General features: G+C 52.7%; 10 protein-coding genes across 10 annotated transcripts; 3 read left to right on the plus strand and 7 right to left on the minus strand.

Annotated features, from left to right (window-relative positions):
* Window positions 1-16: 16 nt before the first annotated feature.
* On the minus strand, window positions 17-1,557 carry BJX68DRAFT_267382 (MATE family efflux transporter; the record flags this gene model as incomplete). Its single annotated transcript, XM_071045813.1, has 2 exons — window positions 17-924; window positions 975-1,557. 2 exons carry the CDS (start codon window positions 1,555-1,557, stop codon window positions 17-19), a joined length of 1,491 nt encoding a protein of 496 aa, XP_070898576.1.
* A 936-nt stretch (window positions 1,558-2,493) lies between these two features.
* BJX68DRAFT_255638 (putative MFS transporter) lies at window positions 2,494-4,637 on the plus strand (the record flags this gene model as incomplete). Its single annotated transcript, XM_071043080.1, has 7 exons — window positions 2,494-2,657; window positions 2,798-3,111; window positions 3,193-3,282; window positions 3,358-3,501; window positions 3,637-4,095; window positions 4,228-4,355; window positions 4,461-4,637. 7 exons carry the CDS (start codon window positions 2,494-2,496, stop codon window positions 4,635-4,637), a joined length of 1,476 nt encoding a protein of 491 aa, XP_070898577.1.
* Window positions 4,638-4,818: 181 nt separating this feature from the next.
* On the minus strand, window positions 4,819-6,262 carry BJX68DRAFT_238141 (uncharacterized protein). Its single transcript, XM_071040298.1, has one exon. It carries the CDS (start codon window positions 6,053-6,055, stop codon window positions 5,114-5,116), a length of 942 nt encoding a protein of 313 aa, XP_070898578.1. The 5' UTR covers window positions 6,056-6,262; the 3' UTR covers window positions 4,819-5,113.
* A 1,450-nt stretch (window positions 6,263-7,712) lies between these two features.
* On the minus strand, window positions 7,713-10,423 carry mdv1 (WD repeat-containing protein). Its single transcript, XM_071050129.1, has 5 exons — window positions 10,132-10,423; window positions 9,464-10,070; window positions 9,223-9,417; window positions 8,396-9,174; window positions 7,713-8,347 (listed from the first exon to the last, which is right to left on the minus strand). The coding sequence occupies exons 1-5, from the start codon at window positions 10,213-10,215 to the stop codon at window positions 8,072-8,074; spliced, it is 1,941 nt and encodes a 646-aa protein (XP_070898579.1). The 5' UTR covers window positions 10,216-10,423; the 3' UTR covers window positions 7,713-8,071.
* On the minus strand, window positions 10,324-11,691 carry BJX68DRAFT_98439 (ankyrin repeat-containing domain protein). The gene has a single exon (XM_071050128.1). It carries the CDS (start codon window positions 11,646-11,648, stop codon window positions 10,632-10,634), a length of 1,017 nt encoding a protein of 338 aa, XP_070898580.1. The 5' UTR covers window positions 11,649-11,691; the 3' UTR covers window positions 10,324-10,631.
* A 595-nt stretch (window positions 11,692-12,286) lies between these two features.
* Window positions 12,287-13,438, plus strand: BJX68DRAFT_238145 (chorismate mutase ARO7). The gene is made up of 3 exons (XM_071040299.1): window positions 12,287-12,453; window positions 12,589-13,243; window positions 13,301-13,438. The coding sequence occupies exons 1-3, from the start codon at window positions 12,383-12,385 to the stop codon at window positions 13,376-13,378; spliced, it is 804 nt and encodes a 267-aa protein (XP_070898581.1). The 5' UTR covers window positions 12,287-12,382; the 3' UTR covers window positions 13,379-13,438.
* Window positions 13,439-14,566, minus strand: BJX68DRAFT_238148 (protein-transporting protein BCP1). Its single transcript, XM_071040300.1, has 3 exons — window positions 14,408-14,566; window positions 14,097-14,330; window positions 13,439-14,049 (listed from the first exon to the last, which is right to left on the minus strand). Exons 1-3 carry the CDS (start codon window positions 14,492-14,494, stop codon window positions 13,492-13,494), a joined length of 879 nt encoding a protein of 292 aa, XP_070898582.1. The 5' UTR covers window positions 14,495-14,566; the 3' UTR covers window positions 13,439-13,491.
* An 84-nt stretch (window positions 14,567-14,650) lies between these two features.
* Window positions 14,651-15,932, minus strand: BJX68DRAFT_238149 (uncharacterized protein). The gene has a single exon (XM_071040301.1). The coding sequence runs from the start codon at window positions 15,839-15,841 to the stop codon at window positions 14,894-14,896; it is 948 nt and encodes a 315-aa protein (XP_070898583.1). The 5' UTR covers window positions 15,842-15,932; the 3' UTR covers window positions 14,651-14,893.
* An 845-nt stretch (window positions 15,933-16,777) lies between these two features.
* Window positions 16,778-17,335, plus strand: BJX68DRAFT_267390 (uncharacterized protein; the record flags this gene model as incomplete). Its single annotated transcript, XM_071045814.1, has 3 exons — window positions 16,778-16,934; window positions 17,037-17,161; window positions 17,234-17,335. The coding sequence occupies 3 exons, from the start codon at window positions 16,778-16,780 to the stop codon at window positions 17,333-17,335; spliced, it is 384 nt and encodes a 127-aa protein (XP_070898584.1).
* BJX68DRAFT_98473 (alpha-mannosyltransferase) lies at window positions 17,219-19,222 on the minus strand. Its single transcript, XM_071050130.1, has one exon. The coding sequence runs from the start codon at window positions 19,000-19,002 to the stop codon at window positions 17,530-17,532; it is 1,473 nt and encodes a 490-aa protein (XP_070898585.1). The 5' UTR covers window positions 19,003-19,222; the 3' UTR covers window positions 17,219-17,529.
* Window positions 19,223-19,270: the final 48 nt, after the last annotated feature.

Consider the following 19,270-nt stretch of genomic DNA (forward strand, 5'->3'; position numbering starts at 1 on the left):
CTCTTCTTGCAATCAATCAATGCAATCCCCCCTCCTCAACCCTCTCCTCCTCATCCATCCTCAGAAACGCCTTCTCAACCTCCCTCCCCCAATCACTCCTTGCCACAATCACCCACTCGAGTGCCCCCACAAGATACAACGCAATACACTGTCCCACCCACAGGCCCTTCAGCCCCCACCCATGAAACGCCATCCAGATCCCCAACGGCAGCGCCCCGCCGTAGTAGCTGACCAGGTTCACCAGCGCACCGACATGCTGCCGGCCCATGCCACGGAGACTACCCCCACAGCTTCCATTGAGTCCGTCCGCGATCTGGAAGAGCGCGACGAAGGGGAGGACGTCGGCTGTTAGAGTTACGACGCGCGGGTCCGAGTTGAAAAGTTTCGCAAAGTGCTCTCGGGTGGCCATTAGCACAGCAAGGACGACCCCGCCGGCGACCATGCTTAGTACAGCAGCGACATTTGCTGCGCGGGATGCACCTCGTGCGTCACGGGCCCCGAGTAGATTCCCCACACGCGCAGAGGTCGCAACCCCGATTCCAAAGGGGATGGTGTTGAGGACCTGGTCGGCGGTCATGATGACGCTCTGCGCGGCGAGCGGGATGGTTCCCAGGCGGCCGGCGGCGAGAGCGACGATTTCAAAGGCCCACCATTCGGTGCCGACGTGGATGATTCCCGCTAGGGCGAGGCGGGCGAACGTGGGTAGGTTGGTGAGGGATTCGCGAGTCCACCCGCCCCAGCAGGCGGAGCCGGCGATGAAGCGTGTGTAAGCGACCAAAAGGAGGAAGGAGGTCCAGTAGGAGATTCCCAGGGCGAGGGGGGCTCCGAGGAGGGAGAGTTCTAGTGTGTGGACGAAGAGGTGCGTGAGGGCTACGTTGAGGGGGGAGGTGAGTAGGAGGACGTATGTGCCGGGGCGCATGATTCCTACAGGATTAGCGGTTGCACGACGCAAGGGTAGGGTGGCGGTGAGGTACCTTGGGCCTGGAGGTATTTCTTCATGAGCTCAAAGTAAATGTATCCCAATCCACCGGGGATCAAACAGGTAAGAAAGCGCGCGCTGTCTCGTGAGAGCTGCGGATCCTGTCCGAGGAAGAGAAAGACCGGCTCGGCGCAGGCCCAGAGAATGGCAACGGGGATATAGAACAGGCCGAGGACGAAGAATCCCCGCTGTAACAAAATTCCCAGGTCATGTTTATTCGCACTGCCCGTGAAAGACGACGAGGCCAGCGTATCGACGGCCGTCGTCCCGCCGAGGGCAATCATCCACGCGGTGATCATGGCAAACATGAGCGAAAAGGCACTGGTGGCGAGATGTTCTGGCGAGATTCGGCCGACGATCAGGACAGTCGCTGTCTGGAGGCTGTTCTGGAGGGTGTAGGCCAGGATCACTGGGATGGCACTCTTGAGGAGGAGCCAGAATTCAGCGAGGATCGCCTTTCTGCTGTCGTGCTCATCTTGTTCGATGAACTCGGGAGGGTCGTCGATGTCTGGCTTGGGGAGGAGAGACGTATACTCGGTGGGCTCGGGCGAGCCACGGCGAGGGATGGAAACCGGCATTTCGTTGATCTGGTTGTAATTGAGACGAAGCATGAAAAGCGAGACAGAATGTCTAGTATATACTCTATCTACGCAGGTCCTCAGCCTGCCAGCAACGCTAACATGCATACATTCGTAATTCGTGCCCTAACATTCAAATCCACTGCCAACACCTCCAGTTCAGACCCGATTCTCCTCGATCCTCCGACCATCGTGTCCCCACCGCGATCCATCTCCATGCATGACTAGTGACGGGTCCAGACTGCACGACCGTGACCAGTTTAGGCAAGTGACAAGTGGGCGATCCACGCTGGTCTCATCGGCGCTCCATCGGCGATGCTTATCAGTTCTCAATCTATTGACCCGAACGGGGATAGACTGGTTGCGAGTCTGAAACGAAGTATGAGCAAACCAGACGAAAACGAGGAGAATGGGACACTGGCGGAGATAGAGATACGTACCAGTCAGCCCTCGTTGATGATAATCATTATTATCTGGTGAATAATGGCAATTGACGTGATTAGCAGCGTGAGTAGCAGTTTTGCCGCGGAGGTTTTGAGGAGGGCGAAGAGGATGAGGAGGAGCATGTCGATGGCTGTCCGCAGTAGTGTCGCGCGCTGGACATGCGATGGAACGGACGAAGTATATCCTTCTTGTATACTTGCCCCGAAAATATCATTAATAAATACATGAATAATACCCCGATCTTATCTATTCCTTGCACATCCAATAATTGCTTCTTTATGCGCTGCTAGTAACTTGTGCACCCCAGATCAGCTCAGGAATCCTGCTCCTTTTCGCCCTTGATAAGAGATATCGCCTTGCGTCGCGATTCGACGTCTCTGTTTCAGCATTACCTTCAACGCCGCAAAATGCCTGCCTATATAATTTCATATTTATCCCCAGTCGAGTTCATTCGCCATGGAGAAATCAGACAAGAAGCCAAAATTAATGGACATGGACAGGGACAATACCGTCCAGGAAAAACCACCGGGTATCAACGTTGACCCCGTTGAGCAGGATGGCATCCGCGTACACCCCCAGCCAACCTCTGATCCATTGGACCCGCTGAATTGGTCACGGTTGCAGAAGAATGGGATTCTGGGGATTGTCATGTTCAAGTATGTCCTCATACTTTTACCCTAACCTAACCTACGCATCTACTGCAGAACCCTGCATCTCTGTAGCACAAACACCACCACACATCCACCTTCTCCGTCTATCTTTGACAAGAGCAAAGATGTCTAACAAGACACCCTAGATACTTCCTCTTCACCTACCTAACAACAACAACCGTCCCCTCCTTCCCCGAGATCCAATCGCAATTCGGCATCAGCTACTCGCAGGTCAACTGGACCGTCGCGATCCCGGCACTGGGCCTCTCCGTCGGACCCCTCGTCTGGTCCTCGCTGAGCGATGTCTACGGACGGCGTATTGTCTTCCTTGTCGGAACTCTCATCGCCCTCGTTGCCACCATCGGTGCTGCTGTTGCTGATGGCTATGCTGGGTATATGGCCGCGAGGTTCTTTCAGGGGTTTGGCGTTGCACCAGCCAGTAGTGTTGGGATGGCGGTTGGTAAGTCTTCTTTCTTTGCCTAGAGTTGATCTGAATATGTGAGATCTGGAGAGTAGGCGGTGGCTAACCCTACTCTAACAGTAAACGACCTCTTCTTCGACTACGAGCGCGGCGAGAAGCTGGGGCTATGGGTTCTCGCTATTGACTCGGGTCTCCTTCTCGGTCCAACCTGTACGTTTCCCAACCCGAGTGTCTTCCAACTACCATCCTGAATGACTCGTGCATGTGCTAATGCAAGTGAGACAGTCGGCGGCTTCCTCAACCTCGTCAGCGCAGCCTGGATCAACTGGTTCAACGCCATCCTCTTCGGCGCCCTACTCGTCCTCGAGATCTTCTTCATGCCGGAGACGCTGTATCCGCGGACGCTGATGCTTGCGCGGATGCCCAAGGGTACTACGTCTACAGCGGCGTCTCCGTCGAGTACGGATCTCGAGGGGCAAACTGAGAAGTCGGCACATACACCTCCAGTTCCTAGCGCCTCTCCCTCAGCCTCCGCAGAAGCAGAATCCAGCAATATCCCCTCAGTTCCCCGCACAAAATCCCTCCCTCTCTTCAACACGGCCCCAATCCCCGGCCTCTCCCACGCACCCCTCTACACAACCCTAACCCGCTTCGTCTCAACATTCACCCTCCCGATAATCCCCCTCGCCGTGTTGGGCTACTCCTTCCTGTGGTACTGGTGGGTGTTATCCGTGATAACCATGATCCCCGCCGCGTATCCCACATACACACCCCTAATCCAAGGCCTGTTATTCCTGGGATTATTCCTGGGGACGATTCTCAGCGAGGTGTTCTGTTCGGGGAGACTGAGTGATGCGATTGTGAGGCGGCTGGCGAAACGGAATGGCGGGGTGCGCGTTGCGGAGATGAGGCTGCCGTTGGCGTTTCCGGCGATTGTACTCACCGGCGTCGGGCTGGTGGTTTGGGGGGTTAGTGTGCAGAGGAATTGGCATTGGGTTACGGGCCAGGTGGGGTTGTTTCTGTGTATGTCTCCCTTTCCTGACTTCTTTTTTTCTCTCTGTCCTTCTCCCTACCTCACCTTTCCTTTTCTCAGTTTACTACTCATCATCAGGGTTCTGTGTAGTGTGGGCTTTGCTAACATGGTATGTGCAACAGTCGGCGCAGGAATCCAAGTCGGCAACACCGTCACGAGCTCCTATATCATTGACAGCTACCCGCTCCAATCAACAGCCGTGGTGATCTTCTACGCGGTGTTCCTGAATCTGTCTGCGTTTGTGAATCCGGTATGTCGTCCTCCCTTCCTCGTTTCCCCATCTATAATTCCCAGCTCCTCCATCTCCCAAAAACATATCAGAGTAGGAACAACAGCTAAAATTTGTGGCGGGTAGTTCTTCATATCCCCCTGGCAAGCCTCCGCAGGGTGGACATGGACGTTCACGGCGCAGGCGCTCATCGTGTTTGTAGCGGGGACGGCGCTGTTTGCGGGGCTGTGGAAGTTCGGGGCGAGGCTGAGGGCGCGAGGGGGGATGCCGGGGTGGGTGAATCCGGAGTTTGATTCGGCTTGACGTTCTCTATCTACTCTCTTTTGTTTTTATTCATTTGATGGGGGCTTACCGGTGGGTTGGGAATATACCTTGGTTACATATATGGGTTTCAATTCGGATATACGCTTTCTTGGTTCTTACAGATGGCGTAGAATATAATGTTCAATGCACCAATAAGCAATACCAAGTCTATGTACACTATGTACGTAGCAAATGCAAAAGAAACAGATCAAAGGCCAAACCAACCCATCAGATCCGGGATATCATGCTCGCCGCAACGCCCTCAACTCCCGCCAGAATCATAGTTGTAAACTGCAAAGTGTAAACTGCAAACTCCTAAAATGATTGCGCATCATCTGCCCGTATGAGCTAGCTAAAGTGCATGTCTAGCCCGGGCGACGCTGCACTTTTCTTGTCGCGACCGCGTGGCCGTGGCATGCTCCTGGCTGCTCGACGGCTCACTCGGTCAGAAGGTCGATTCAAAAGGACGACATGGGTTACAGCCTTCCGTGCAGCTTCACCCGGTAAATGCAAGTCTCGTTTCCTCCCCAGTTCGAGTTTACGCGGAACACAACCTTGTCCACGCGGACGTCGTCTGAGTCGATGATTGCGGTCAGCGGGAACCTCTGGATATGCTGCTTGTCGTTGATATCGTACATCCACGTCCCGACCTTGTAAAAGTCCGGACCGAGGTACGGATCGTCGGAAAACGAACTATCCGGCTCGTCGCGCCATGCCAGTCGCAGGGCGTCCAGGACGGGTCCGCGCAGGATCTTCCTGTCCGACTTGAGAGCGTCCTGTCCGGCAATGGTCTCCGGATTACCGCGCAGGAACGAACTGACAGACCATTTGTACGGACGCGAGCCCTTGCCGACGTAGCGATACCGCACCCAGAGCTCCATGTTCTGTGGGGCCACTTCGGGTCGCAAAGTCGCTGCCTTGGGCATGTGCTCGACGACGACTTCTTCGGGGAGGATGCGCCGACTCAAGATGACCGCAAGCTGCGACATACCCTGGCGCGGGGCGCTGCACCAGCAGTCGCCATAGTCCTCCCAAGGAGTCAAGGCCGCACGCGGCGGTTGCTGGTGGTAGTGCTCGTGCTTCGTCAGGTATAGATAGGCTTTTTGTATGATATTGTATTTGGGTTCGGCCGTGGGGCTGGTCATGTACGGATCGATGAGCACGCCGGCGCCGATTGAGAGGAAATTCGTCTTGTAGTACTTGACCACGTCTGTACTTCCAGCGCCATAGCCTTTGGGGTACTGGTATATCGTCGTTGGCGCAGGGATCTTGCGGACCTCCGTCTTCATCGATCTCAAGTCTTCGGACAGCGAGGACACCTGTGATCCTAAATTGTTCACCTGCTTGGACAGCAATTTCAGGCCTGAGTTGTCTACAAGGCCCGTTGTTGGAGTGTTACGATCGGAGTCTGAAATCATGTACAGCGCTGAGAGCACCAACACGAAAAGGAGCGCTCGCAGAATCCAGGGAAAGATGCCGTCTCGTGGCAGCCATGACAGCAATGTCTGCCATTTGCCACGTGTTTCAGTACTCTTCTCTGAGCTCGATCTAGGTGGCGACGAATTTATCAACGAGCGGTGAGGAATCAAGTTTCGAATAGGCCCACTGAATATCGAACCTGATTCGGAAGAAGGTGCAACGGGCGATGGCGAGGACTCGTCTTCTTCCTCAATATGCGCAAACGGCATTCGACCCTTTTTCAAGCGTCGAGGGGGGGCGGTGATGTTGGTCCGGGTCCGCGTGAGGTTCTCATCGACAATGTTCCTTTCGATGTTATATGATATGGCAGACGAGTCACCAAGAGAAGACTCCAAGGGATTATTCGGAGTCATGGGCGTTTCAGGCGTCTGCTGTCGGTGCATTGCCTCTGGATAGAGTTCGTTCGCGGTGGGCCCTCGAGGCACCTCTACACTCGAAACCGAAGAGAAGCTGTGACGTGACGGAGGGACAGGGGTAAGCGACGACATCCGGCTCGAGATGCTAGAAGCCTGCTCGAGAGACTGATGCAGCTGTGTCTCGTCAGGCGTCGGCTCCCGTCGAAGTCTTCGCGGCGGTGTAGAAAATTCCGATGAGTTGCGCAGACGCGAGCGCGAGCGCGAGCGTGTGCTGACACTCATGTTATCATTCATTTCGTTAATCTCTCGCTCCTTGGCCGTTTGCACGGCATCTTCAATGTTGTTGGCCATTTCATCCAGGCTCATCAGCGGCTTCGGCGCCAGCATGTGAGGGAGAATGGGCGTCGCGGAGGAGCCATAGGCGAATGAGTGCTTGGTGGGGATATGTGGGAGCGCACCAACTCCCAGGTTTGGGCTAGGCTTTACAGAGCCGGCCCGCGGCGAGCTTTTTGCCCGCTTCGGGGTGGCAGCTCTTTTGGGTGGCATTTATGTTGATGTATCTGCATCGGCGTTAGTGAAAGCGGTAGACTGTCAGCAAGTCACCTACCGTGAAATGGTCAATGTAGTAGAAGCAGTTTTCGAGTGAATAGTGGTGTGTGAATCAAGAGTCGAAGTTTAGAGAATAAAAGTGGGATGCGTCGAAGGATATTCGAATGGTTATGCGTAAAGAGTAACACCGATGTCAATAGCGGACAAGACGTGAAAGAAGCGCAAAGCCAGACAAGGCAGCCGCCACCACTTCAGGTGCTTTGTTCTTCGATCGAAGAACAAAAAGTCGAGAAACAAACCCAGTCACCCAAGGATAGAACAGATTGCCGACCCAATTGGTGGTGTGGTCCGTGAAAGAAGAGTTGTCGCAAGTGGGATGGACACGGCACGCGCGAGGTCGACGCGCCAGGCCAGAACAGCATACAATTAGCGACCGTAAAGCTGATAGTAGGGAGAGCTCCTCATCGCGCAGCGGAGGAGACGCGTTGATCTGTAATTCAAAGTCGATGGGTGCTGGATTTGATATCGTGGTCGCGATTGGAGATGATGAAATCATAAAAGTGAAATGTATGGGGAAACACGTATACCCGATTAAGAAAAGCGCGACTGAGGCTCGGCATCAAAAGCCTTGGGAGCCACGAGGATAGCCAAGTCTGCAGAATGAGCAAATTCCCTAGGGTATCATGGATGACTGGTACCACTAAGCAATTTGGTACAGTTTGAGTCTCAGATCGAGGATAAAACATACAAAGAGCCCGTCTCCAATTGACGGCGATTCTTTCTCCTTGAAACTTGAACCCTTTATCCCTTCATCTATTTTTACAATCTTTACTCCTGGTTTTGGACGACCTTTATCACACTTATCTTTGTCTTATTCCACCCCCAGGAAATAACTCGAGAAACGACGACAGTCCGTCCGTAGGGACAACCACCCTTCCTTCTATTGTACTCCAAAAATAGAATGTAATATACAGATGCGCAGACAATCGACATGTACGTGGCCGACCTTGTGAAGTTGCAAGGCATCGGTCGGCTTCATATACGCCTGGTTCAGCAGGTCCAAGCCGCGACCACTCCATCCCTACGACCCTCGATGAGGAATCCGTCCTTGATTCGCACGCGCTCGACAATAGCAGGGCCGGGTCCTGTCTCGTCGGCACCAACTCCGGCACCGCAGTCCCAGTGGTTGCCGTCGGCTTTGTCGTAGACTTTGACCACGCTCTCTCCTGCCGCGGCGACGATCCGCTTCGTGTCGAACATCATGCTAGTGATTGGCTTGTCGTAGCCGTATGCGTCGTATATCGAGCCCATCCGGAGATCCCATATCTGTAACAGTTAGCTATATTATAGGTAAGAAAGGGTGTGGTAACGTACTCTGACACTGCGGTCGAGACTGCCCGTTACTAGATGTACGTCGTCAAACTGCAGACATGACACAGGACCGGTGTGGCCCACGAGGCTTCGATGAACCTGTCCGCTACGAAGATCCCATAGTCGCACCATACCATCAGCGGTACCGCACGCCAAAGCTGCATCAAAGCACTGCACGGCTCCAACAAAGTCTGCAGAAGCGTCTGGCATGCGTCCTGACGGTCGCCATTGCGAGTCACTCCCTAGCGATGATGCTTGCGCAGCTGCCCATAGCACATCCAGGGTTTGTACACAGCGCCCTTTGACCAAGTCCCATTGTCGCAGCGTCTTGTCGGCAGACCCTGATACCAACGTATCGCCCTTGAAATGAAGTGCCGTCACCTCGTCAACGTGGGCGTCCAAGGAGAAAACAAAGCAGTCTTCCAGACTAGTCGTGTTGGCAGCATCGTCCTCCTCTCCCTTGTTGAGACGGTTATCTTTATGACCCGATCTAGCACGGCTCAAATCCCATAGCTTGACCGAAGCATCCATAGAGCCTGTCGCAACGATATTATCTTCAATCTGGAGACACCGAACAGAGGCGTTGTGTCCCTCCAAGAAGCCTGTACACCGGCCGACATTAAGATCCCAAACTCGGACTGTGTCATCTAGAGCTGCTGTGATCATGGTTCCAAACGGGTAGTCAAAGTCGATCGCCGTTACGACATCGTTGTGCGCCTGCATTTCCTTGATTTCCGAGCCGGGCGCAAAGTGCTCATGTAGTACCGGCATAGACCGTTTCCCTATTTCTAGTTAGCTAGTCAATCTAAATGTCAAGAAGATCAACGCACGTATCGAGCGATGCTTCAGGCTGCGCGGTGAAGGTAGCTTCTGATATATTGATTCCGACATGAAGCTTGCATCCATAGCCGGGTCTTCCGAAACGAGAGAGTCATCGTTGGCCTCAGACGAGCCCGGTGTGGCGACAGGTTGGTTCTGCGCCTCTTCCTCTTGCATATCCTCCAATTTGTTCTCGATCTCAGTGACTATCACAATCAGCGACACATCATAATATAACAACGAGGTACCCACCCTCATGTTCTAGCTCCGCCTCCTCCATCTCCAAGCCAGCCAGCCGATCCAACACAATCTGGCGCATCCGATGAAAATTCGCAATCTTATTGTCAATGTCAAGAATCTCCGAGCTGCACATATTCTTGCGAACCCCCATCAGCTCCATCCGCCGGTTCAGCAGATCCCGCTCCTTCTTCAGGTCGCTCGACGTGGACGGAAGAGCCTGCTCGGCACTGGCACCCTTCTCTTTTAGCAGCTTCTTGCTCTTCGACCTCCCCCGGCGATGGGTCTTTCTGTATTCTTGGTCATCCTGGGTAGCCTGGAAGCCCTGGAACAGCGAGTAGGTGCTGGAGTCTTCGGGTATGTTTGCAAGGAGCTCATCGGGAAGCGAGGAGAGGGCGCGCGACTGGATTTCGGATGTCGACAGCTTGGAGCGAACAAGGTCGGTCGGCGTAGTCTGTGTGAGGGCGAATACTCTGCGCTGTGTATCGGGGCGCCGGAGCTCGCGGTGGATGTCCACCATAGCGTTGTGATAGTGGGTGTTTGTGGTTGTATCGCCGGACGGCCCCATCAAGTGCCCAGCAGTTGATGTGACTTTTCTCCCAAAGGCCTCGATATGACGAGTCTATCGCGATGCATCAGTTAGCTTTGGTTGGAGCAGTCGGTGGCGAGGAGAGGGGAAATACGGTGATGCCGGTCCCCAAGAGGCCGTCACGCTCGACAATATCTGATAGACCGGAAGGAGATTCATCGCGGGGGTGCTTGTCCATGGCACCGACCAGAGATAGCTCTAGTTCTCAAGTTCCATACGGGGAGAGAGGCGACAGGGAAGGGGTTGTTGGCAGCTGATTGCTTGGGGAGAAGTTCTGGAGGTGCACGCGACGATTTACCGCGGCGCCGGATTCCTCCTTCGCTGCTTGGTTTTGCCGCTGATTTTACCGCCTCATCCCGCAGCTACAATTTCCTGTTTTATCTGTCCTCAACTTGTCCTACAAGAGAATGATGAAAAATTATTTTCGATCGATATTAAAGGCATCTCTTGCATCGGATCGTGTTTGGAAATATGAGTTCGCAGCGCGTACCCGGAAGCCACACTCTAAACACCCAAGGAAGCTTTCATGATCAAAACAATTCGAAAAGAGCAATAACAATCCTTCTCAAAGTTCTCGTTTTGCGATAATGATGTCTAGAGTATCTCCTCGATCAGGCCCTTGCTCACAGCGTCAGGTAACATATCTCCAACAGCAGCCTTGACGAGCAAGTCACGCACGACGTCACTTTCAGATGGCGAAAAACCAGCTGACCCGTTTGAGTCCACCAAGTGCGCTGGTATATGGCCCTGCTCGTCAGTGGCCCTCGGATCAGCCCCAGCCCCGAGCAAGAGTCTGATCACGGATACATTCGAATTACAGGCCGCCTGATGCAAAGGTGTCCATCCATTTACCCGGCTGGCGCGCTTATTAGGGTCGGCGCCTGCCTCCAGCAATCGCTTAACGACCGCATCATAACTGTTCTTTGCCGCATGGAACAGCTCAGTCCTACCATAACCATCCTGGGAGTCCACCATTGCGCCATACTGAAGCAGAAGATCAACACACTTCAAGCGTCCCCTTTCAGCAGCCTGTGAGAGTGGCGTTTGGTAGTGCTTGTGTCTGGTGTTCACAGGCGCCCCGTGGTCGAGTAACATCCTCACTACCTCATAGTGGCCGTTCTCCACGGCTAGCAACAGAGGACTGCAGGAATCCCGATCCTTGGTTTGAACATTGGCGCCCTTCTCCAGTAGTAGCTTGGCTATTTCTGCTTGGCCGCTCGCGGCCGCTTCTGCCAGGGCCGTACGGCCAGACCAAGTGTCCCAGGCTTCTAGATCAATCCGGTCGACCAGCAGCAGTAAGCGTTTGACAATGCCCGCATGGCCATATCTGGTGGCCAGAAGCAACGGTGTGGCTCCGTTCAATAAGCCGGTGAACTCGACATACGGACCTGCGGCCAGGGACTTTGCGACCACGCTATCGTGGCCATGCCGGGCAGCCCATCTCAGTGCCGAGCGAGAGGCGTATCTCATGTCATATTCATACAGATGGCTGTCAAAAGCGTCATAGAGAAAGCGGCAGGTTTGGATCAACGCGTTGATGTCGTGTTTAGACTGTAGGCACTCGACTATGAGTCGTATTATCTCGAATGGCAAGTTTAATAGCTGTGTCATGCTTGAAAAGCAGAAAACCTCTGAGGAACTTTCAGCTGCTCCCGAAAAGTGAGGAGGAGGAAGCGGAAAGTCATCTCATCTGTCTTGGCTGAACTAGTGTCGTGTCATGGTATGCCTAAAAATGTGATCAGTATTAATTGGGCAGGTCCCAGGCGATTGTCAACGGGGCGATATTGATCTGAGGCAGTCTTAGTGTAGGTCAAGTTGGAGATCTAAAAGATCTGGCGACCCTGTAAGTGTATGTATCAAAGGAGTCTAGACTCGAGATCGGGATCGTACAGCCATCGCTGACTGGGTTGCACAGAACCGATAAGTGTCACAAGAGCTAGGGAGGACATCTTTCAAGACAATCTGCTTAGAGCATTAAGTAGAGTCAGTTTTCATTCATAACTCCGCTGGTTTGTCCTCTGCATGGCCATGGTATACTCAACCCGCACTCAGAAGACAACAGAGCCAAAAGCAGAAACTCAAGCAGGACTTGCATGTTCTCCCAACCGGAGGCCGACGTCGCTTTCTAATTGGATGCCAAGGTTGTCATCACAGCAGCCCCAGGAGCAACGTAGGCGGATAAATGGATTTCGGTTTAGCGTTCCTGAATTTAAGTCGGTCAAGATCCGCCCCGCAACGCCGCCAGAGATGCTTGTCCCCAGTTCTTTCTCTCCGACTCTTTCTCAATCCTCGCCAATTTTCCATAACATCTTTGAAACTTGGTGAAGTTGGCTTCACAATCCACCATGGACACCGCAATTGATCTCTCTGACGCCTCCAAGGCGCTGGACCTGGCTAATATCCGCTTCCAACTCATGTGAGTCCGCGAGCGAGATCGGAGATGCTTTTCTATACCCCGCAGAAATCATGGCACCCCTGCATCAGATCCCTCGCAGCGAACAAACGCCAAAAAAAGGAACAAGGGAACTGACTGACAATGAAACCAAAACAGCCGCCTAGAAGACACAATAACCTTCCACCTAATCGAGCGCGTACAATTCCCACTCAACAAAACAATCTACCAAGCCAACGGCGTCAGAATCCCCAACGAAACCATCAGCCTAATGGACTACCTCCTCCGCGAACAAGAACGTCTGCAATCGCGTGTGCGCCGCTTCCAATCCCCCGACGAGTACCCCTTTTTCCCCGACGCCCTCGAAGAACCGATCCTGCAACCACTCAACTACCCCAAGATCCTGCACGACAACGACGTCAATGTCAACGAGACGATCAAGCAGCGGTACGTCGAGGATATCCTCCCCGCGATCTGTCCGCGGTTCGGCGGGCGCGAGGACCGCGGCGAGACGCAGGAGAATTATGGGTCTGCGGCGACGTGCGACGTGAGTTGTTTGCAGGCGCTGTCGAGGCGGATTCATTTCGGGAAGTTTGTCGCCGAGTCGAAGTTCCAGACGGAGACGGAGAAGTTTGTGAAGCTTATCAAGGCTGGGGATCGTGAGGGGATTGATGAGGCCATTACGAATAAGATGGTTGAGCAGAAGGTGCTTGAGCGGTTGGCGCTCAAGGCGAAGACGTATGGGACGGATCCTGGGTTTCCTGATGAGTCGGGGCCGAAGATTGACGTCCATGCTGTCCAAGCTATGTACAAGGTGCGTTCACCTTCCCTTCTTTCAAACATGCTCGGCCATGTTGGCTAATTGAGATAGGAATATGTCATCCCTCTGACCAAGGTCGTCGAGGTAGAATATCTGATGCAGCGCTTGAAGGGCACGCAATGGGAGTGATGAAATCCCTCTGCTATGCCGTGACGACTTGTAGATATATAATGGACGGGAAAATAGATGACTTTTTATTCTATCATGGCCACATTAATCTATAAATCGTACCAGATCATCAATTATGACGCGGCTTGCAGGTACGCTGCCATATCCTTGACCGCACCCTCGAACTTGGCAGCCTCAATCAAGATCATGCTCCCACCCGTGCGGATACCAAGCTCCTGGAACGCGCGTTTCGAGTCGGAATGCCCGTCATCGTGCTTGTGGGTGTAATCGTAGCTGCCTGAGCATAGTGCATGTCGTTCGAGAACTTCATCCTCGGGATGGAAGAAGAACCGCTCTCCCTTCTCGCCCGCAGCCTTCTTCTTTTTCTTCTGTGGTCGTGACTCCTCCATATCCAGTTTCGACTCGATTTCCTCGTATGTCTTGGAGACGATCAGATAGTGTGTAAAGTTGTACGGCTCCTTCTCTTCAATCGCCCAAGCGATCTCCTCCTGCAGCATGGTATACATCGGCGGAACGACTTCGGAGGGCATGTTGATTAGACGCTCGGTAAGGATCAGACCGATGGGCGGGATGGGAGTTTGCGAGAGAAGGTTGGCGAGGGGTTCGAGGGATGGGTTAGCCTTGGCTTTTCGTTGCAGGTATGTCGTCAAAGTTTTAATGGCGGGTTTATCCTATCCAGGTCAGCAACACTATTTCAAACCGAGGATTGAGGGCGTACATTATGTTCTTGCAGATTCAGAACCGTCAAGAAAGCATATGGATCCGAGTCCTTTCCGTCGACTTTGACCGTTGATCCCAATAACCCCTGTGTGATTATCATGTCTGCAATCGCGGAAAGCTCAAAGTCCTGGGCGTCGACGTCGAAGAGCTGGCGGAGGAGGTTCTTGAGGCCGTGAAAGTCGATCTCTTGCGGGTCAAACCATTCAAAGTCGACGTTGACCATGTCCATATCCTGCGCACATTGTTAGTCCCTTGCGCTATGGAGCTATTATCGAGGAGTTCGGGGGGTAGCTGGTTCGATTTTCGTACCTCGTCCGAGGACTCGTCTCCTTCGAGTTTGGGGTCGGTGCCCCCCATTTCGACGTCGCCGTCCTTGATTTGCTTGCGCTTTCCCATTGCGGCTTTTGAGAGGTGTGGGAGAACTAAACCTTGTGGTGTTGTAGCTCAACTAAAAGTTCTCGGAGGAGGGGAACGGACTTGGCGGGAAAAATTGCGGGCTTGCCTAATCCAATAAGGGTGATGATCCGGGGCGCGAGAGTGTTCAGGCCCAGCTCCTCGACAACTACAACACAGAGCAGATATTAAGCCCATCAGATTCTGAAAACTTCTTGTGGCCTCTACTCCGTACTTTCTCACGCCTCTGTTCTTGATGTCTGATTGTTCAATCTGCAGACCATCCACGTCCATAGTTTGAAGAATCAAGACATGCATTTCCAAGGCTCAGATCTACTTATGTTGTTTATTTAGGACGCAAAGCATATATGCTATTCGACACTTATCCAAGGATTTTTAAGCCTATACATCCTTCTCGACATCTTCAACCGACGGCACCTTGTCCAGAGTCACACCATAAAACTCCGCAACAAGTTTAACACACTCCGTTATAGTCTTCACGTCCTCAATGGGAACCCCTAACCTTCTCGTCCCTCTGATATGCCAGTTCGTCTCATTCGGCAAGTTCTGGCTCATTATCGCAGGCAAAACAACCAACTGCGTGTCCAGGTCATCCAGCACCTGCCGGTCACTCAAGAAGAGCCCATAGGTAATTTCCGTACTCAGCCATGAAAAGTCCTTGTGCGCATTGAACAGATCCAGGGTTGAATTTCCGTTTCTTGCGTAAAGCTTGCTGAACCATCCAACCCCGCGCTCGTGGTTCGATTCGTCGTTGGTCCACTTCTCTCTTGTTGGCGGGCTGATGTCCTTGTCCTCGTCCTTCTCAACCTTTGAAATTGCTAGAATGGCTTCAATGGGCTTGCAGACGCCGACTATAATGACGGCTTTGAAGAGCGCTTCGCGAAGTCGCCGGACGAGCTCCTTTCTGCTTTCAGATGTTGCATACCGGGATTGTGAGGTGAGGTACAGGTATAATTGGTCTGCGCGCTCAGGGTCCGGGCCCGCGACAAGTGTTGCTATTGCAAGAATAGCCCATTTGTCGTTGGGAATAGAGCCCGCATTAGTGATGCTGGCTTCTAGCTTCTGGAAGAGGTCGAGGTAGCGGGGTTGTATCTCTGGAGTAGACATCTTGTGTGGCGTTTGGGAGGACGTGGTGTAACTTCGTCTTGAGGGGTTGTAGGCCGGTTTATATGCTGACAATAAACAGCGTAGGCGCGGTCGGATGTTCGGCACATATAATGATTTTCCCAGGGCTTGGTAGAGGTTCAAGGCGAAGAAGCTGTCAGTGAGGGGTTGTCGAGCATGCAGATGGAGCTTCAATAGGAGAAACTGCGATTGCAATTGGGCCATCCGGGTATCGATCACGTCCTACCTATGGCTTGCGAGGAGATAATAGGCATTTATTGCGCGATATCCGTACATAGCCTATCGATTGGCTTCTGCAAAATGAGAGTATGACTTGGTTAGGTGAGCGCGTCTCATCACTCCGGTTTCGGTGTGGCCAGCGGCCGCTGTGCTTGTCGCCTGAAGACATTGGAATAACCAAAAAAAAAGAAAAAGAAAGAAAGAAAAAATTAAATAACATTCTCTAGGCGCACGCTACATATATCGCAGCTTCGGTAGCCAATTTGAGATAGAGGTCTATAGCTTATCGGCGTTAAATGTCCTGTACCATGACGCCGAGACGAAGTATATATTCTGTGTGGGGTAAGACGTCTTTCGGCCGCAACACAATCCTTGTACTAGGTATACCTTCAGCTACCACCGGCCACGAGCTAGACGAAACAAACCAATAGCTTCCTCAGCTCAATCAAGCTCTATGTTGTACTATTCCAAACCCTTCCACTCCATTCTGACGAGCATCGCATCCACCAAGTCGAGACTCCTCAGCACGCGACATAACGTCATAGTACCCCAGCCCTCTCAACTAGCCAGGGCAACAAACCAACATCGCAAAAGAAGAGCTTCAGAACCTCACCGAGCCTTGAAGATCCCAGCTCTAGCCCCATACTACGGAGTATATGACATTTGCTGTCCTATTTCACCGAAGCAACCTGAGCAAGATCCCGCCCCACGTATGATCTCAGCGATCCGGTATAGTATCTCATTGATGATGTCACCTCAACGCAACCAGTGTCTTACCATTATATATGGTGATGCGTGCGGCGAAGCGTACTGTGTCTTCTCAATTCACTCAACTACTCTACAACAATTAAACCAGATAAACGGGGGTTTCTCCTTTCGAACCGTTTCCTCAACACACAACACATCACACATCACACCAAAATGCCTCACCCCAACCCCCACGGCTCCTTCCAATCCAAAGTCGGAAACCGTAGCATCTACGAGGACGGCGACCAGCGCCATGAGCCCAGGTCTGTCATCAAGGAGCGTGAGAGATATGAGCAGGGTGAAAAAGGTAGCCACAAGAACATTGATTCCAGTATGTCTCCTTCCCTTGCCCTCACCTGCATGCCTACCTGTGTCGAGCAGGGCACATCAAAGGTGTGAGATTAAGATTTGCTAACATGTGTTCCCACTGCAGAGGACCAGCGCTCCATTGCAAACAAACTCGCTGCCCAGGAGCACGGTAGCTCATCGCACCACCACCACCTTCACCCCGATAACCAGTTCGAGGCTGAGCTCAGCAAGCAGGATCCGTTGAAGCCTGTATGTACCATACCTCCTTACATCCCTCTTGGATATTGCGGTCTCGGTGCGATGGAATGCTAATGAGTACAGGCTCTGCTTCACGGAAACAAGCCATCAAAGGGGGCCAAGATCGACAAGGAGCTTCAAGAGGACGACGAGCGGAGACTACGGGAGAAGGGAATCAAGAAATAGTTCGACATCTTTTTTGAACTGTACGATATGATGAGAATGAGAATTGCATGATATGTTCTATTTATTATGCTCTAAGTTGTAGTATACTGTACAAGCTGAAAAGAATTATGCGAATATTGTACAGCTGCATGGATGTAAGCGGTCGTCGCTCGTAAAAGTTTCATGAATCGTAAAGTCTGCAAAGGGCTCTGGTATCAGTCAGAGAATTTGGGATCATCTTCGTGCGGTTCAGCAAAGACATTCGCCCAATATTGCTCAACCCTTTGGCAGATTTCTGCCGGGGACCTCCATGTCTGAAACTTGATGTCCTGGTTGCAGCTTATAAATTTGAGCTCCTCCCAATAGACTTTCTCGGCATCATAGCCGAAGCGTCGGATCACGTCTTCAGGGACAATCCATGCTCGTCCGTCTGAACCATCAGGGCGAATGGTAGGAGCGGTTTCGAAATCCCCTCCCCAGAAATTGCCTCCGGGGTTAAACTTGGGGTAGTTGGCGTGGATAAAGAAGGTCTGTGGCGCTTTGGCCACACTGGGGTCAAGCACTCGTAATAACCCTTGACTAGTTAAAGCGTGGTCTTCAATTGGATCCGACTGAACCATAGCGGACCCAGACATCCCGTCTGGTGCCGGATGACCAATGGCTTGTACCCTCTCGCTCACGGCGTAGAATGGTTCATTGACCGCGTATGCTGCTTGAAGGAAGGTTTCCTTGTCGCCTTCGCCTGGCCCGCCTTGAGAGAGCAGCCGGAAGTAATGCGAAGGGCCGTAATAGTTGTAATAGGCGGCGAGTAGGAGTGTTCGTAGATGAGTCTTCTTGTTGATGAGGAAAACGCCGGCCTCTGTCGTCTGCCGCCCGTTCATAGGGGCTTCTGGTTGCCCGGATATCTTAAAGTACAGCGGTGATGCTGATGACTGCCAAAAATCGGGCCAAGTGATCATGCCCGCTGATTTGAATATCTCGGAATCTAGCAATAGCTCGGGTTCGTGCAAAGGGAAGCAGTCGGCATCCATCCAGATAAGTTCCTCAAAGGACGACAGGAGCACGGCGAAAACCTTGAGTTGAAAATGCTCTATGAACTCTTTGCCCATGACATCGGAAAGGATCAGGCACCGTGCATTCAACTTTGGGAGTACGCCCTCGCAGATGTTCTTCTCGTACTCGGTAGCATCTTTCATATATACCTCAACCGGGAGCGTCGATCCGGTGCGCCGCAGCATCCGCAAAGTCGCAACAAACACAGGAAAGTACTGGCCTCCCGCGGTCGAAACTATGCCACGAGTACCGACAGCGTGAACCGGATGGAGGGGTTTTGTGTCAACCGTAGCCTGCACGAAGCGCGCATGCGCATCCTGCATCCGTTGCACACTGGCCTCATCCATGAAAGTCATATCCGGCCGCATCTCGGTGGTGGTAGCGTTGAAATGGATAGCACCCGCATCTTCATCGTGCGTAGGCGAGGGACAATTGGGACTGTGGGATTCGAGAATCGGTTTGAATGCTTTCCAAAAGTCTTTTTGGCGTTCGACAAGCGGGACTTCGAAGGCTGTGAGCGGAACCACATTGGCAGATGTCGGGGCCCAATTGATTTTGAAGACTGCAACGATCAGGAAGATCGCGGCGACGGTGGAGAGGACCGTCCTCAGCCGGCTACGGCGAATGACGGGCATTGCGTCGATTGACTATGGTGTTTGCGCTGGAATGCGTTGCATAACCTGCATGTTACTCGGTCGCTGAAGCGGGGTTTCGTCCCAGCAAGGTTCCGGTCGCGCACCTTGATCCGGCGGCACACAGCAACGTAATCGATAAGCGTAAACCACTTTTGGGAATCAGAAAATCTCTATCAAAAACCACGAGTTTATGAAGTGGACGGGCATTCTTTTCCAGAACGCTTTGGACCGAAAGAGCTTATTGGGAAGGCGGTGGCAGAACTTAGCC

This window comes from Aspergillus pseudodeflectus, assembly GCF_044049435.1.
Source record: "Aspergillus pseudodeflectus strain CBS 756.74 chromosome Unknown BJX68scaffold_24, whole genome shotgun sequence".
Classification (NCBI taxonomy): Eukaryota; Fungi; Ascomycota; class Eurotiomycetes; order Eurotiales; family Aspergillaceae; genus Aspergillus; species Aspergillus pseudodeflectus.

Coding starts and splice junctions, on each gene's coding strand:
- BJX68DRAFT_238148 (XM_071040300.1), bottom strand. CDS start 14,494: ATGGGAAAGCGCAAGCAAATCAAGGACGGCGACGTCGAAATGGGGGGC. Junction 14,331..14,407: donor GAGACGAGTCCTCGGACGAG/GTACGAAAATCG, acceptor CAATGTGCGCAG/GATATGGACATGGTCAACGT. Junction 14,050..14,096: donor TGAATCTGCAAGAACATAAT/GTACGCCCTCAA, acceptor TGACCTGGATAG/GATAAACCCGCCATTAAAAC.
- BJX68DRAFT_98473 (XM_071050130.1), bottom strand. CDS start 19,002: ATGCCCGTCATTCGCCGTAGCCGGCTGAGGACGGTCCTCTCCACCGTC.
- BJX68DRAFT_238149 (XM_071040301.1), bottom strand. CDS start 15,841: ATGGCCCAATTGCAATCGCAGTTTCTCCTATTGAAGCTCCATCTGCAT.
- BJX68DRAFT_98439 (XM_071050128.1), bottom strand. CDS start 11,648: ATGACACAGCTATTAAACTTGCCATTCGAGATAATACGACTCATAGTC.
- mdv1 (XM_071050129.1), bottom strand. CDS start 10,215: ATGGACAAGCACCCCCGCGATGAATCTCCTTCCGGTCTATCAGATATT. Junction 9,175..9,222: donor CCTGAAGCATCGCTCGATAC/GTGCGTTGATCT, acceptor AACTAGAAATAG/GGAAACGGTCTATGCCGGTA. Junction 8,348..8,395: donor GTCTCGACCGCAGTGTCAGA/GTACGTTACCAC, acceptor TAACTGTTACAG/ATATGGGATCTCCGGATGGG.
- BJX68DRAFT_238145 (XM_071040299.1), top strand. CDS start 12,383: ATGGACACCGCAATTGATCTCTCTGACGCCTCCAAGGCGCTGGACCTG. Junction 12,454..12,588: donor AATATCCGCTTCCAACTCAT/GTGAGTCCGCGA, acceptor AAACCAAAACAG/CCGCCTAGAAGACACAATAA. Junction 13,244..13,300: donor CTGTCCAAGCTATGTACAAG/GTGCGTTCACCT, acceptor TAATTGAGATAG/GAATATGTCATCCCTCTGAC.
- BJX68DRAFT_238141 (XM_071040298.1), bottom strand. CDS start 6,055: ATGATTTCAGACTCCGATCGTAACACTCCAACAACGGGCCTTGTAGAC.